The sequence below is a fragment of the Amaranthus tricolor genome, chromosome 9, assembly GCF_026212465.1.
Source record: "Amaranthus tricolor cultivar Red isolate AtriRed21 chromosome 9, ASM2621246v1, whole genome shotgun sequence".
NCBI classification, from domain to species: Eukaryota; Viridiplantae; Streptophyta; class Magnoliopsida; order Caryophyllales; family Amaranthaceae; genus Amaranthus; species Amaranthus tricolor.
Window position 1 is genome coordinate 19,183,778 of NC_080055.1, and position 18,359 is coordinate 19,202,136.

The window sequence follows — 18,359 nt, forward strand, 5'->3', positions numbered from 1 at the left end:
TAAATTAAATTAGAGGTCTTAAATTAATTCATTTCATTCATTAACATAAATTGATTTATTTATATCATGGTATTCTTCAATATAAAAACACTCCCTTTGTTTTTGTAATTTTGTTGCGTATGCTAATTGTTTTCTTCGCAAATATACCCCATTGGTTTCCAATTGATGTAATCATAAAAAAATATTCTATTTAAAGTGAGAAAAATTTATGCATAATTTTTCACCGATATTTACAAGTAACATACGTGGATGCTAGGGTTACCCTGACGAATAGAATATATTATACTCCGCAATTTTTGTAACTTTTTTTTTATCAAGTATACTTATAGATAGAGTCTTGAACACATGCATTAAAAATCGTGTAAATAGCAAACGAGAACATCAAATGAGAACGAAAAGAGTATAAGGTTAACAAATCGCGTCTTATGTGATTGGTTGGCATCAAGAGCTTCCTTCCAAACTTTTTACTCTACATGAGGCGGTAGGGCCGTCTCTTAAATTTTAGGGCTTTTATGCCACCTTTATGAAAAAAATAAACTAGCATACGATAACATTTCTCCATTTATTAAAGTATTAATATTTAACTCTTTATTACTTGGGTACTCTTAAGTAAATTAGTAAACATATATTTGCGGTAATAAAAAAATACATTAAATAAGTATAAAAATGAATTTTTGGGGCCGCTCTAATAACGGGGCCCTGTGCTTTAGATAGAATTAAACATGCCAATCAAGGAATTCGGAAAAAAGAGAAAGAATTTTGACGTGAATGTCTGAAGGTGCCATAAAACTTGATAATACAAAGAATGTATATTTATTTGTATATTTACAATCGGCGAAACGCACCAGCAACAGAAACACACATCAGTTTCACAAAAAACCTGCATATAAAGGAAGAAGAAATTGAGATCCTAAACAGCTTCTGCTATACTTGTTCACCACATTTAGAAAAACAACTGTTTACAGTGAGTGGCATCAATCCCCGAAGGGCAGTACGGGCACTTAAATGACTTCGTACTGTTTTTTGAGAGCTTCGTTATTGACTGCTTGCATAGAACATGCCCACATGACATTAACATTGGTGGGTTCTCCTCGGTTGCTTGATCTCGACTTACCGGGCACACGAAAACCGTATGGAATTGAAATTCCTTGTCCAGATCAATAGGGACAGGAAGCTGCTTCATGCATTCCCATTCCGGTTTCTTACCCATCATCACATTCATAAGCTTAAGAAGGGTGGGAAGCCCTTGAATCCCAGCAGCCACGGTTACACTCAACGGACTTTCATAAGATTGCCCCCGAAGATTACAGAACTGCCTAGTAAATTCCTCACCTAACTTCTCCCAATTGACGGGGGAAAGCAGATGAGAGTAGGGGGAAGTTTCGAGTTTACCGGCCCATAAAATACTGGTCATCAGCTTCTGGATTTCAGCCATATGAGAGTCACTGAAAAGCTTAAAAAAATTTCTACCATATTTTAAGGCATCATCTCTACCTTGATTCTGCAAAACTTCTACAAACTGTAGTCTATGAAGTTTAAACTCGAGATCTGATCCAATTTGCGTGAGTTTCTCACGGTTATCAGAAGCCCATTTCAGGGCTGGTTCCAAATTATGGGACTTCATGGATTGAAGAGCATAATACATCTCAGTGAACGCCGATTTCAAGGCGGCTGATTCTCGTTCTCCAACTTCATTAGCAAAGCAATCTCCGACTTCAAAAAGACCTTCTCGATACAGATGACTAGCTATGATCTGGTTAATCGTGTTGACATCAAAATCAACGTTTCTGTATGCTTTTGAAATCTCGGGGTTGAAAGATTTTTCAAGCAGCTTTGGGTACTTGGCCAGTGCACTATTCAGCTCTTTTTGGTAGGATTCCGTATGGTTAAGATTAGCAATCTCCTTCAGCTTGGACTTGAGATCAACAAGTATTGCTTTATAATCTGGATAGGGGGAGCTAGAATCAGCTGATTGTAGCTTAACTATAGCCTGCTCAATTTCTTGACCTATCAATTCTATTACTTCATGGCATTTGGAGGAATACAGCTTTTGCTTCTTCGTAACGTGATCAAATGCATCTTTCACAGCCTTCAGCTCCATTATAACAACACTTGCTTTAAAACTTCAGGATAGAACTGTAAGGTTGCAATCAAAGTAGATTAAACACATAATCAAGATAGAATATAGTCATATACTACAGGATAACAGCTACTTAGACATGTATGTAACGTCAACACTTTGAGGAGGGATGGGAGGGGAGAAAACTAGTAAACTACACATCTACTTCCTCCATACCACTCAATTTGCATCAATTTTTATTTTGGTCCGTCCCACTTATTTTGTATCATTTCTATTTTTGGACAATGGTCCATCACTTTCTTTTAATCACATCCATACATTTTAACTCTATTGATTTCATTCACCCAATTTATTCTCTCTCTTCATTACCAATTATCCACTTTTTTCTTAAAAAAAACTCCCACTTTCTCATTGCTTCAATTCTAACCGGACAGAGGGAGTACACCTATTTGCAATCCTTCACTATATAGCAAGACAAAGTGTAAAGATAATCAAGAATATAGAAGTCTGATCACATTTCTAAGAAACAAAGCAGGTTTAAAACTAAAAGTTTAGTAGCCACTTTTTGTTACTTTTTTACTAATCTCTGGGATATATCTAATCTCCGGTCATACATAGAACAGAATTTAGTAGCCGCTTTTTGTTACTTTTTAACTAAAAGTTTCAGGCAAACACTAGGATATATCCAAAATTTTCTCGATCAAACAAGTCATATCTTCAATAGAACCAAGCTCGTTCTTTGAACAATAATCGATACTTCAATCATCAATGGGATCCTTCCTATCTTTAACTCAAAGTTTGTGTTGTGAAAATTCTAGTTGGACGAAGTTAAAAGTTTAGGTCACATCCCTTTTTGGATCAAATATTGTCTCTTCTTCAACAATTATTTTTTGATGTTTCCGATAATCCAAATACTTGAGGGCAATTCAATACAAAGCATGTCTCTACAATGCACAACTTAGACTTATGCAGAAACTTATTCTTGATAATCCAAAAAACACACATACAACCTACAGGCAATACAACAAAACAAGAAATGGGAGTTTGTGAGAGCAGTCATAGTACCCAGAAAATATCCCTCTAAACAGGTCCTCAACTTCCCAAATGGGTCTCAGTTGAAATTTCAATTTGTAACAAGTTCCATTCAGCTAAAAATGCAAACTGTAACTTACAATTCTATTTGTGAATCAACTACATTAGATGGTAAACTTCAAGCAATAGATTCCATTTATATCATAGCCTGGTGGCTCTGAATAGATACCGCATGTCAAAACCATAGTGGCTCCTTACAAACTCCTCCCCCTCAGAACACCTAAATCCCTTCCCCAGAAAGTAGAAATACATGTTGTTCTAAAGACACAAGCAAAGAGCTTGCTTGAGGATTGAGGACGATGATTTTTACAGAGGATTTGCATAAAGCTTTTCATACCACCAAAAGGTTTTCCACCAGCTTCCATTAAGATTCTCAACTGATCCCCTAAAGGATAGAGGTGTGCGGTGAGCTAAAATCCAAAAATGGGCTTTGCAAAGGCCACTAAGTCAAGCAACATCACACAACCATGAGAGACTTAAGAAATCAATTTTGAGCTCAGGACATGTCAGTTAATGCACTACTACCAAAGATTCCTGGAAAACCAGATAAATTAGGTCTCTGATAATTCGATATCAGATATAGGGCCTTCCACATCTGATTTTAGATATGCTCCAAAATTCAAATAGACAAAATGACCAATGTTGTAGTGCCCAAAGCATTACCTAGGGCATGGTGTCGACCCAAAATACAATTTACATACAATGTTACATTATGTCATATAAGTTAATTATATGCTACCGAAAGTATCTAGGTGATATTAATCTGTTTCATCAATTCCAAATGAGATAACCCCAAGCCCCTACTAAAGAACTGAGAAATGATCCTTCAAAGGTCCTTCAATAATTGCCATGATTATAATTTGTAAGCCAATCAATATCTGGTCTGCAGTTTCATCAATATTCCATACTGCAAGAGGTTAAGATTTGATAGCCACACAAATGTTCCACAATGTTTTTTTGTCATATATGCATATAAAACACAATACGGTCTCCCAAATGGTCTTTTGATCAACATTAAATGTTATTTGAGGTCCCGATAGCCATGTAGGACAAAAAGGATACATGGAAAGTTGCTCATGAGACAGTAACTTTCCCAAAAGTGTATAGTGGAAAATTATCAAGCAAGGTAGAAAAAAGCTAAATAGATATGGTGAGGAAATATGAGAAGGGAATTTATAAGACCTTCAATTTGCGGCATAAGTAACCAAAGTAAAACCAAGATGTAAAAAACTGAATTTCAGGATAAGCAGCGGAAACAATAATTGAGAGGTTAACCATTGCCTGCCTCTAACTACAAGCCTCTGAGCAGAAAAATTAATAATATTAACACCACATTACCCTATATCCATTAAGAGGCTCTCACCTAGGCTAGTAGTAGAGTCAATTACTCTCAAGTCCCAATTCCCAACCTTTATTCAAATACATAAAACGAAACCAATCATGTCATAGCTTATTGAAATACCAAGACTATTTGAGGAAATATCCATAATTATAGCAAGTTAAAAATCAATCTTAACAAGTTGAGCACAAAATTCATCCAAAAAAGCAGCACATAAACCACGATAAAAGATACGACTTAAGTGGTTACCTATAGTGGTTTTATCAGTATTACTGGTTGGCATGCCTTATAGCTATCAGTGTTAACTGTAAAATAGCCAAGAAACAATTCTAGTGATTAAACATATAGAAGATACAAAAAGTCCTGCAACCTTGAGATATGATCTTGTCATGGTTTGGAGAACGCACAAAGAGAGGAAGCGGTGGAATAAAGCCTATGGATCAAGTAGCAGGTTTAACAATAAAAAGAAACATTAGGCATCCAAAGACCCCATACTTACCAATGAAGCATGTTTAACCATAATGAGAACAATTAAGGCAATGAATGTCTTCAACCTTCACGTATGAAACACCAAACAACAATACCAAAGCCTTAACTTCAAAACACAAGGTCCATTATATAAAACAAAACAAAGCGTGAGTCTTGAGAGATCATTGGTAACAAAGATTATACAAAAAAAAATTACATCTATAAACACCCTGGAAAACGTGGTGGAATTTTAGAAAGTCTAAGAATTATGCCATCAAAATAACTAAAAATCAAAATTCACTCAAAAGAAGAGCTAAACAAACAATAAAACTTAAGAACTCTATAAAATCAAAGGAACATCGATAGACGACAAAGATATATAACATCTTAAACACATTCTTCAAATCCTAGACAGATAACATTCTTCAAGTGTAAACAACCCCCCATCACCCTCCCTAGAAAAAAAAAACACAAATAGTTTTGTTCAACTTCAAGTTTAACAAATACATTGAGGGGTGGTGTGGACTACAAAAGATATAATTCAGTAAATATGTACATGATCATTCCAATGCTTTGCTTTTGGTGCTTTGACTTTCAACAAGTAAATGTCACAAACTAGAAAGCTCAAAAATCTAATCTCACTTATTGTGAGTCAAAAGAGTTAAGTAGAGAGAATGAACTAACATAGTGATCTATAATAATGCAAAACACTCTTGCTGCACTCCCTCATTTCAAAGACAACGATATTCCCCCACCACTAGAAATTCAGAGTATGGAATACATTTAGTAATACAATTCAAAAGCTCACACAACCATTCAAGTTGAAAGATCTTTTGGGAACCTCAAACACCAATCATAACTATTCATACATGTGTGTGTGTTAAGTTTCCACACAAAATTTTCAGATAGCTCTATCCCAATTCCCATAAGTGTGATCTTTGAAAGCTGCAAACTTGAAGGGTTTGAAATTCAACAAATAATTTCTCTTCAAAATCAAAGACAACATAGTTAATAATCCATTCTACCTTTCATACGACCCAACATACTCCAATGAGATTCAATTATTCATGTCATACCCAAAAAAAAAAAAGACTTGTTTCGAAGCTCATACAAGTTAAACCCCCAGCTTAAATAGAAAAATAAGAAATTAAAAGTATCATAAAACAATGAATTCTAGAAAAATCATGAAAATCAAAACATTATTCAAGTTTATCCACATAAATGACAACTACTTATTGGCAATAAAGACACAAAACTACCCAACAAGAATAGAAAGGGGATTGAAAATTGTTACCAATAAACCTAATGGTTGAAGCAATGATATAGTTACCAAATTGAAATCTAGCAAATTAGATTAAACATCGAAATAGCTCAACAATAGTAATTGGTCTTCAATCAGAGACAAAAATAAACCGATTAAAGAGTAGAGCAGATCGGAAAACTTATATAGAAATAGAAAGGAAAAAAAGATAAATGGGAGAAGAAACGTTAAAGGGAAAGTAGAGAACTAAAACTCACCTTGAAGGAGGGAAGAGGGTATTAAGCGGGGAAATGATGTATAGTATTGGATTGGGGAAGGTGGAGTGTTCGTCACTTGGGTGGAGGATTCAATAATCAGGCATCCGGATTCCGGGGTGTTATAGCCGTGGGAATGGATATTACTCGTATCACCTCATCTTGTATGAGACGGGTTTGCATAATTAATTTATATTTTAATTGATTTGTACACTTTAAGATTATAATTACTTTAAAATTATAAAAGTAATTACTTTAAAATTATAAATAATCACCTTAAGATTATAAGTGATTACTATAAGACAATATATACTTTAAAATTATAAATAATCACCTTAAGATTATAAGTGATCACTATAAGACAATATATGTATATTGGGTGAGCCTAATAGAAATTATCTCACTATGATATCCTCTCATTTCAAAATTTGTGTACTCGTATTACATCGATGTTTCACTGCGCTATTGGTAGCTGGTTGTTGGATTTTTTTAGTTGACTCATTTGACTGGCTAAAACTATCATCTTTTTCGATTTTTCAACTAATTGAATACACTAGATTTTTAAGATGTTTGGTAAAATTAAGTATTTATTATTGCTTTTTTATTTAATAAAGTGAAGCAACAAGCAAAAAGCTAATAAAAAACTAATTAAACTAGCCTTTTTATTTTATTTCATCTTTTCAGCCTAACAAATTTTAATGTTTTAACACCAATCAATATTGAACTAATTAGAAGAAAACTCTCTCTATATTTTTCTCTATCCTTAATGCTTCTGGGTACATTCCATTAAATTTTATCTAGTCTTGCATCTAAAACGGGAAGAGGAAGAGGAAGAGAAAAAGGAAAAGAAAGTGGCAAGCAAGAGAAGGGTGAGAGTGAAAGTTGTGCTTAAAATCCAATTATGAAGTGAAAATGGGAAATTAACTAATTTTTAATATTGGTAATTGTTAGACAATGACAAAAACTTTGTACACTTACGAAACACATTAAGTAGAAGGTATGGCGTCGGCATGTACTCTGATGATCCTTAATAAGTTGGCTCAACATGACCCTAGTTTATTTGTTCTTATAAGGAATTGCTTTTAGTTACTAGAGCATAGCCACTCTAAAATTTTTGATATTGATATTGTTAGAATAGATAACCCTATCCAAAAAGAATTTGTACATGGATTTGCGTATTCTAAAGAGATTGTTTAATTATATGCAGCAAAGTTGTCTCTTCTCGAGTTCGCAGGATATGATACCAGCATGAAACGTTAGGAATTAATATAAATCATCGAAAACAAATTCAAGTTAGCTAGCTTCTAATTAGCTAAAATGCTGGTTTACTTGAACCCCTTCACACTAAGATAAAACTTCAAGCTTTGGGAGGGTTTTATCTTAAGGTGTGTCAAGGTTGGTTCTTAACGCACAATTTTGTGCATGCATAAAGGTGGTAAAATCAGACTAAGCTAATACTAGTTTTTTTTATCATGAATGACATGACACTTATTTCTCTTATAAGGACATGCAATCATAGTATGACTGTTCCTACAACAGTTGAAGAATGTTGGCACTTTCTAATCGGACTTGCCTTCAAAAAAGTTATCTTGCTGTTTTCAAAGAAGTTTGGATCAACTTTAATCCCACAATTGTTCAGAGAAGATTGGTGAGAACCCAATACATGTTCAAAAGTTGACTCGAAATGAGTGCATTCAACAAGCTAGTCATACTGCATATTACACTTTTGAAGCAATTCTCGTTTCTCATTTAATTTATTCTAAGAATAACTTAGAAAGGTAAGCTTATATTTTAGGAAAACATTCTTGTTTGTTAAGAACTCGATCCTTTAAGCATGAGTTGTCTCGATAAGCCTCATTTTAACTTTGAGAATATTTTTAAATAAAAGTTTATGATACGAGTTTTGACTTAGAATCCATAGAGAGGCCAAGTCATGTTATAAATCCTTGGAAAACTTGTTTTGTTTTTCTATATCAGATTTTAAGGAATTTCCTCATGAAACAATTACTTCCAAATCGAATTACATGCTATGAAAAATATTGATTAGAACATTTTTTGATCATGTCTCCATATGTTCAATCAATATCTCAATTGGTTGTCTAGATGTTTATTCATCTTTATTGCCATTAAGCACATGTTTTCTTGTTCTTTATTTCCTTTTAATTTCTTTTGTCATATGATTTCTTCTTAGGTAGAGATGGTTTGAAGCGGGTCTAACTAGATCTAGATGCAGACTCATTAATTTTTAATGGATCCAGATTCGGATTAAGACCTTAAGGGTCTAAAATACCCAGACTTGTCGGGTCTAATGGGTCCAGGGCCTTAAATGGGTCTTTAATGGGTCTAAAAAGAAAAAATTGCATGAGCATTAAATGTCTAAATATCTATTGAGTTAATCATTTTTCACGAGCTTCAAATGTCCAACAAAATAGAAGTATCAATTTAATTTAGTAATCTATCATGAATTGCAAAAAGTAATAAGAATTATTTTTACTATTGTTGCTCAAGATAGAAGTATTAAGTTAATCATTTAGTAATCTATCATGATACATTGTCTGAAAACATGTTTCTGTGTATCAGCCTTGGCATCATCATCAACATTAGTATCCACATCATCAACATTAGTATCCACATCATCAACTTCATCACTTTTGTTTTCTCTGTCTTTTGAATTGTTTGATGTTGTTAGAGCAAATGCTCTTCTAATGAAGATTCTAATTACAAAGAATGAAAAAGATTGCAAAATGTAAAGAAATAATCAAACACACCAAGGATTAGAATATAGGAAAATCTCAATATCAAATTGATATTAAACTATAAAACCCACCCAATGAATGAAGACAACTTTTGTAACACCCCGTCATTTTACGATATCATTAATTATTATTTTAATAAAATTTGGAGATTTTATAATTATAATGAATTAGTTTTAATAATTAATTTCTTGTATATACGAATTTAAATATCAACATTATAATAATAAAATAATAATAATAATAATAATAATAATAGTAATAGTAATAGTAATAGTAATAGTAATAGTAATAGTAATAGTAATAATAATAATAATAATAATAATAATAATAATAATAATAATAATAATAATGTTAATAAATAAATAAATAAATAAATAGGTTGGCGATTACTAAAATAAAGAAATTTGAATTAATAATATTATTATTTATTAAAATTTGTGAACCAAACAAATGTGGATTTCTTAGTTGGGCTTGACTAGAAGGTTATACTAGTAAAAGAGAAGTTAGGGTTTTGAGTAAAAAAAAAAAATCAATCTTTACCTCATTAGTAGCCTCATGCCACCCTCTCCTCTCTTCTCTACTCTCTCTCATTCCCCTATCCCTCACGGTCCAACAGCGGCTGCCAGCACCACCAGGCCACGCCTACACCTAAGCCACCACCAACAGCAGCCGCCGGCTTCCACCCTCCTACGAGCAGTAGCACGGGCAGCAGCACAAGCTGTACTTGTCCATCCCTAGCTGCACACCAGCAGCCCCTAGGCACAGTGTCGCCTCTGTGCGCGCCACCCATTGTAACAACCCAAGTTTTGATCACCTTTAACTAAATACTTTTTCTGGCACAGCTAAAGACTGTTGATTAATTACTCGTGTTATTTCAACTTTAGACCAAAGGTCTAAGAAAATCAATCAGAGTTTTACAAATAAATACTTTAATAAATTAATTAACTTTATAAAGATTTATAGAAAGATCATTTTACAAATAAGTTACAAATAAAATACTTAAATAACAAATATTGTTTACAATGAAAATCAAATATGCAATTCATCTCGAGAGAGAAGTTCCGACCACACTTCGTTGCGCTACTATAATATCCAACTAACACCTGCAATGCTCGTAAATACACTATCCCTTAAGGGACAGTTATTTAGAGTGATCATAAAAATTGTGTAATATCAGCAACCACGAATGAGTAGTACATCAAATAGTGAAACCTTTATAATACCAAAAAGGGACTTCACATAGCACAAAGGACTTTGCATAAGTCATAACAGACGGTAGGAATCGGGTCATAATGCAAGTATAGACTTACAGTTAAACTCAATCAAATACTTGATATCAAAATAGTTTTGCTTAAATAACTTTGATCAAACATAGCAATCAAAATCACAACATTATAATATAACTTGGTCAAGGCTCCCATTCGGACTTTATATCAAGTTATATCACACTTTTTAAATAATTTAAAGAGGATCATTAGTTAGAGTTCTACCTCAAATAGCAACTCCAAGAAAAGCTTTGAAAAGGAAACCACATATATGTATTTGAAATTTTCCATGGATGACAAGATGAGTTACTCTTCAATTTTGTTTACTCCGGACCCGAATAAACTCAAACGTTCACTCTATTTCACCCAATAAATCCAATAAAAAAGCTTAGATGAGCTCGAAAAACCAGATTAGTAAATTACCCATTAAAATCTAAAGCTAGTGATCCCAATTTATAGATCCCGAATGATTTCAGAACACCTTGTTACTAAAATAAGCATAAGTCACTCATACAGAAACCAAATGGGACGATTCAAGTAGCTACGTGATCGGGACTTGGTGCTCTACAATTCATATGTAGGCACCAAAACCCAAAAAAAAAAAAAGAAATATTTTGAAATTTTCAAAACAGAAATGACAGTTTCGGGACTGAATTTTCACAACATAATAATTTATCCCAATTGAACTCAACTTGATGCTAACCTAATCATCAATTGAACCCCAATTCATTTGAAGAAACTCAAATATCTAATAAAGAACCCTAAACATTTTATTAAAAGGATACCCAATTGAACTCCAAACTTAAACAATTAATTATCAATTTTCGTAACGTCCAACTCGGTTTTTAAGGAAACGCTGTTAGTATTTTTAGCATAAATTTCTCATACGAACTCGTATCGAGGTGATTCAAGTGGCCACACGACCATGACTCGAAGTTCTACAAATATTATTCTATAACCAAAATCTAGAAAGGAACCGTAGGTATTCGAAATAAACCATAAACAGAAGGGACAAAATATGGCTTTTATAAAATAAGATGAACTTTGCTTTTCCTTTAACATAAGAATGAAGATGCTATAGAAATGAGATAAAATGAAATGGAATGGTCTAAAAAGAAATGATCTTGATCATGTTTCTTAATTTTGTAAATAGAGAGAAATAGAAAAAGGTTGGAGAACAAAAATGATGTGTCATGATGTGTCATGTAAAATGTAGAGAAGGATTAGTGTCCTTTTAACACTCCAAGCCGTAAAACTCATAAATAATACCCAATTTTTACCATTTGTTTTAGTTTATGAAATATGTTTCACTAAATAAATATTGTAAGTAAAATAAAATAGTCTCAAAATTTTACTCTATTCAAACGTCACTTTAAAAAAAATAAAGAAAACTTTAAATACGTGTCAAAATAAATAAAAAGACAAATTATCATCTCTAAAATAATATTACTCGGATTAACTTAACTCGAATCCCAATGTAACTAAATTAGTATTATAGTTAAGTTGTATTGAAATTATAGTTGTTTCATTCTCCCCAACTTAAAATATTTTCGTCCCCAAAATTACATTACACATCATAAATAATTGCAGACACTTTCCAACTTAATTAGTACTATAATTAAGTTGTATCACAATAGTGGTTGTTACACCCACCGTGCTAACCACCAGCACAACAAGCTCTCTTCCACTCCCTTTCTCTAACTCTAATTGTGAGCCATCTATTCCTTACTTCCTATTATTTCTTTAATAAATTGATGATTACTTTGTTATTTAATTTACTAACTACTTGAGTATTTGAACTGGGTACTGGTTAAAAATGTCATCTATAGACATGAAATGATTAGGGTTTGATTTAGTGAGGAGATTGTTAATGTGTGTGTGCTTTTATACTATATTTTGGTGGTATGATGATTGTTAGATAATCTTAGAAGTTGTTTTAAGGCCTAGTTTATTGATTAAATTTTGTTGTATGATAGTGGAAATGGTTAGTTGTCAATTGGGAGTAATAGTTGTTAAAGTGTTGTGGTTTGATTGTTTGAATTACTAGTACTCTTGTTAGGTTGTTATTGAATTTATAAATGCCTAATTTTAATAGGGCCATGAGTATAGTGTCAACTTAGTGTTGAGGGTTGTTAAGGTTACTTGTCGTGTTGTTTTGATTATAATTCTTTCTAGCTTTGAAGAATGTAAAAAATGATATCGCGATTAGATAACTTAAAGATTTGTCTTATCGTTATATTAGTATTATGTTAAAATTATAAGGCATAGTTGTGGTTAGTTATTTTTGGGTAACGCGAACCGATACACTCAAAATTAATTGATGTAAAGGAACAATTCATATTTACTTTTACTTTTAAATTGATGAAAAGATTTATGTTGAATGGGTGATAGTGGTTACTTTGGTATTTAGTTGGTATTACAAAGTAGTTAAGGGGACATATTAGTTCTATTCCTAACAATATAGGTGCCCATTTCATAAGAGGAAGGTAGAAACTTAGTTGGGTGACTTTTGTGATATTTGGTCATGTAGTGACACTTACAGGTACGTGCACGCAGTAACTAACCCTTATGTACAATTTTCCTTTAAGACATTATTGTTTATTGTTTATTGTGATAATATGCATTGTATCAAAACTATGAGGTACTAGTGAATAAACTTTATATGAAGAGATATCGATTATGACATCCTTGAGCTTAGAATAGTTTAGAGAACGAGAGTATTAGTAGAAGGCGGGGACCATCCTCTTATTTATTTAAAAATTCGATTATGCCTTACTTGGAGTTAGAATGAGTTAGAATGACTCCTTTATAAGTGAATTTCGTATCTTGTTTGAGTTGTTTAATGGGTTGCTATCCCAGGGCACTCATTAATAGTAGAAAGCGGGAGCTATTCCCATTTGATAAAGCATTAGATTATGATTAGCTGGCGTGAATCAACCGGACTATGTCCGGTTGATTTAATAATCTCCTATGTGAAATCCGACGGGATCACTGTATGGTGTATGAGCATACTTTTGTCATTGGGCGCCGGGTGGCCGATACCGCCCCTTGACCAAATTGTTACCATGCGGGCTTTGCAACCCCCAATATGATGGCCTTTTCACTGGATTGGTACCCCAATGTGTCCTTTTCCCGAAGGTAGGATCCGATAGGGTCAACTAGAGGGGGTATGAGCTTATACTTTACCATGGGCGCCGGGTGGTCGATAACGCCCTTAGCCTTGTCACTATGCTATGAAGTGGAGAAAAGATCCACTGATAGAATGTTACTCATTGATTAAAAGTTTATTCATTCATAGAAAGCTTACACATTGATAGAACGTTTACTCATTGATTGAAATTTTTTTCAATGATAGAGTAGTTTATGCTAGTCAGAAGTGTGCCTAAGTTAAGTTACCTCAAGGGAGTTACCGGTCCCAAAGATAGATTATGATCACACTTAATTTAAGATAGAAAAGCTCTATAAGGTCATGTGTTAGGTAGTTTGTTAGTGTCTTGGTTGAGTTGATACTATGCGTGTTTTACAAGAGTTTATGTTTTGAGAAGAAGAGTGTGAAGACCTGCATTATACCCAATAACACATGGTTCTGGTTGGAAATGACGTAATGAGGTTAAGAAGTATAGGTGGACGATAAACGGTTACGATTTGTACTTGCGTCTTATGAAATCATCTTATGTTGTTGTATAACATAATGTTATCTAGTAGTTGGCCTTATTATATTTGATGCTAGTTACTGACGTGTACGTGTTTGTGTTTATGTTTAGTTGTTTGATGACTTTCTATGATTGTCCTGCTATGACACATTGGCCTTCGGTATGATGTCAAGCAGCAAGAGGATCATTGACATGCGTAGCAGGTATTGGAGCTTCTTTTGCATTGCATTGCATTGGGGGGGAGTGATGAGGGCGAAGCATAACCTGTGTCATACCGTTATCCTTTGGTTTTGTAGTTCTTATTCATCATTTGTAAACTTTGGTTGTATACGTTTTGAGGCCTTGTGTCCTCCTTTGTATATTTGTATTTCCACTGCGTAGTTTATAACTCCGTATGGTTTTAAAGAGTTAAGTCATTTTAAAACGCAAGCGTTTACATTGGAACAACGATCCATGCTTAGCATGTTGATTTGAAAAGCCGACGATGAATCATTCCGTCGTGACACATTTTTGGAAAGGCATTGAAGGACTCATTTAGTTTAGTTATGTTATCTATCTATATATCCTTGTCATATCCTCAGTTTTTAATAGAGATGCTGTCGAGATTTTCACTCACCTTTTAAAGTTAATCTTAACATTTATCTGAATTCTTTTCCTTTTTTTATGTAACACTCGAATTTTTTCCCGTCCTTCACGATTTTGGTTTTGTTTTAGGGGGGTTGGAAATTCAAAGGTGTTAAAATTTTATTAATTTGAGTTCTTGATTACATACACTAATCCACCTCTATCAATGGAGAATGAAAAACTATAGAGAAAACAAAGAGAAATTGAAAACCCCCAATTTCCCATTTATGAACACTAATTTGGCTCCCTCTCTATCTAGATCAATTCTCTCTCACAAAAGGATTACAAGTGTATACAATATGTTTCTCTCTTAATCTCTTTACAAATGATGTTTACTTGAGTATTTATAAGGCTAAGAAAGCAAGGGAACAACAAAGCAAAGACCCACTCAAAACAGTAATTAAACAGAAGCAATCCCGCAATACTGCTTGACTGGGACCTTGGTCGAGCGAACCTGCTCGCCTGGTCGAGCCAGCAGCAGCCGGTCGAGCCAATGTGCTTGAGGGGTCGAATGAGGGTGCAGTTAATTCTGATCTTAAGCTTCTCAAGATCCTTCATAAGCCTATATATATCAGTCACAAATACTCCAAAACATCAAGCCAAAATACATTGAGATTATAAACCACATGTAACAGATGCCAATCATACATATTTCAATTGGTTTATTAAAAAAATTACAAGAATTATTTCTAGTATAATAAAACCATAGAAAGAGAGATGAAAGGGATTGAGGGAGTGAGGAAGAAGAAAAAGAACAGTGAGAAATGGAGGATTGAGAGCGGTAGGAATGAGCAAGAAGAACAAGACATGTTGCAATAACTTTAGTTTTAGGGTTATGAGAGAATTCTGGTACAACCTGTATTACTTTTATTGTGTAACTATCAAAAAAAAATACTAATAAAATTTAGGGTTTGGATCCGGGTCCGGGTCTAAGGGGCGGCTCTAGGGTTCGGGTCTAGAGATCGGGTATGTGTCCGGATCTAGGTCTAAGCGTATGTACTCGGACCCAGAACCGATATTAATTTTTGAGATCCAGACCCGACTCGAACCCAATGGGTCTCAAAAAATGAGATGTAGACCCTTAGAAAAGGGGCGAGTCCAACATGGTCCTAGACCCATGGCCATCCCTGTTCTTAAGTTTGTTTTTCTTCCTGGGGTAATCCTTGATAAAGTAATTTTTTATCAACATTCAAAGCAAATTAGCACATTAGGTTAAATGCTCAAAAAACTTACCTTTCAAGTTTTTGGAGAAACGAGGATACTCTTTTCTCTTTTGTGAAATAAATTTCTTTCTCTTCAAGATCCTAACTACTTAGTTGGTTATCAAAACAAAATAATTTTCATCGTTTTCATCATCATTTTCTTCATTGTCCAAGGATTCCTCCTTCCTTTTTGCGTTAAGAGTCATATTCTTTGTTGTGGAAGGAAGTTCTTCATCCTCTTTTTTTTTAAGGTGAGCTCAGGTGTGATAAGCTTATCGATGAGATCATCTAGTGGAAGGATTCTAAGATCCCAAGCCTCCTCAATTGTTGTAACCTTAAGAACCTTATTTTCCCTTGGGCAGACACCTAAGAATATTTCTAAACTTTTCTTCATTTGTGAATGTTTTTCCAAAAGAACTAGGTTTTTGAAAATATTAGTGAATTTGTTAAACTTCTCATTAATGGTTTTATTTGGTGCAACTTTAAAAAGTTCATATAGATGAAGATAAATGCTTATTTATGTTTGTTTGACTTATGAGGTTACTTCATAAGTCACCACAAGCTTATCCTAAATCTCTGTAGCATTTTCATAGGAAGATACCCTATCACATTCATTTTGATCTAAAGCGCAATATAGAATGTTCATTTCATGATAGTCTATAGCAACTATTTTTTGATCAATTTATGAAAATTTGGATTTAACATTTGGGGCATAGGTTCCTTCTGCACTAGATTTAGTGTAATGTTTAGACCACTTTGTATAAAGATCCATAATTACATATCTTGATCAATGGTGAACATGTGCATCTAGAATACCAGTGAGAAAAGTTATTTCCAATAAAAGCATCGGCAGACAGTTGGCGGAATGACCTTTATTAACAAAACCAATACCTCCTATAGTACTCATATTCTCACAAATGCTTAAAACTTATAAAGTGAGATTTGGCTCTAATACCAATTGGAAGTTCGTTTATAGTACTTTATCAAATATACTCTAGAAGGGAGGTTGAATAGATTTGTAAATCGTTATACAATTTTAGGATCCTTTGAATGAATTTTTTTGAATCCTAAACTTCTCGAGATTTTTTTAAAAAGTGATCTATGATCTTTTAACTTAAAGTGCAAAAATAAAGAAGGCCAAAAACAAGATTTAAGGAGTTCAACTTAACCTTATGTCTCCACCCCTAGATTTTCTAACCCCTGAATCTTCCATGTTTAATTTGTTAATTCACTTTTTTTCGATTCCTATGATATATATGACCAGACCCGCTAAAACGTCTTTTGAGTCCATTGATTTAGATAGGGTCCATGATCCACTACCATCCCTATTGATCTCACTTTCCCCTTATTATCCTCTTTTCCCATTCCGTATAAATAACCCCTTTTTTAATGACCCATCTATCTAAGACTTGCCCAACCAGTCATATTGCAGCATCCTAGTAACTTCATTTGTTATCTCTCCTCTATCCTAGCATAAACGTGTTAGCCAAGCAAGTACCCATTCCTGTTTTCCTGTTCATTAGCCATACCATTTGAATCCTTTGGTTTAACTCAAGTGTCAGAGTGGCTATTCAAGACATCACCCCTAACCATGTTTAATCGTTTTTCATACTAAAGTATGCTCCTCTCGAACCAATTCAAATTCAGATCTCATGTTATTCGAACATCTAAGGCTCTTCTCTAATCTGATCAACCTGCTTTCGTCTCCATCTAAGTAATTTACAAATCTGTCTTTTACAAATTTAACTCTCGTTTCACTACCCAAAACAAATAACATGAACAAATTTAAAATTTGTATATAATAGTTTCAAATAAATAGAGGGGGAGAATAAATGTAGATGAGCATTATTAAAACTAAAATTCTTAATTGTAGATTAAATGATTAATGTTAATGTCAATGCCAAATAAACTATAATCTTTAACTCCAACAATCTCTTTCCTTTAAACTCTTGTGATCGAGCTTATATCATTTGAATTAACACTTTGCCTTTTTGTATCATATGAGTCAAAAATCACAATTCACAAATAACAATGAAAACATGTTTTGTGTGAAATTAGAGAGTAACTTATCATGGAGGAGTTTGGCTTGTTTTCAACTAACACGACATTCATAAAAAACTTCCTCTCTACTGTTCTTCTTGCTATTGTGGCTTATTGTTGCTGTTGGATTTGTTGTTCATGGCTTGGTGTGGTTATGTTGTCAGTGACATTAAATTGTTGAGCTTCTTCTATACCCCCTGCATACCCTATCATTTTCACCAATTGATTCATTGTCTCTGAACTGATTTTTGTGAACAGATGTTGAACAGAATCAACAACTAACTGTTTGTCAACAACTAATCTCGTGATTGTTTTTCTACACACT

The 18,359-nt window shown here is 33.5% G+C and overlaps 1 protein-coding gene across 3 annotated transcripts; it reads right to left on the reverse strand.

Moving 5' to 3' along the window:
* Window positions 1-797: 797 nt before the first annotated feature.
* Window positions 798-6,669, reverse strand: LOC130824591 (protein RMD5 homolog). 3 transcript variants are annotated; one of them, XM_057689656.1, is made up of 4 exons: window positions 6,498-6,669; window positions 5,011-5,106; window positions 4,761-4,816; window positions 798-2,136 (listed from the first exon to the last, which is right to left on the reverse strand). In XM_057689656.1, the coding sequence occupies exon 4, from the start codon at window positions 2,099-2,101 to the stop codon at window positions 944-946; it is 1,158 nt and encodes a 385-aa protein (XP_057545639.1). In that variant the 5' UTR covers window positions 2,102-2,136; window positions 4,761-4,816; window positions 5,011-5,106; window positions 6,498-6,669; the 3' UTR covers window positions 798-943. The 3 variants fall into 3 exon arrangements, with proteins under 3 accessions (XP_057545639.1, XP_057545638.1, XP_057545637.1); XM_057689655.1 differs by lacking the exon at window positions 5,011-5,106; XM_057689654.1 differs by lacking the exons at window positions 4,761-4,816; window positions 5,011-5,106.
* Between the last annotated feature and the right edge of the window lie 11,690 nt (window positions 6,670-18,359).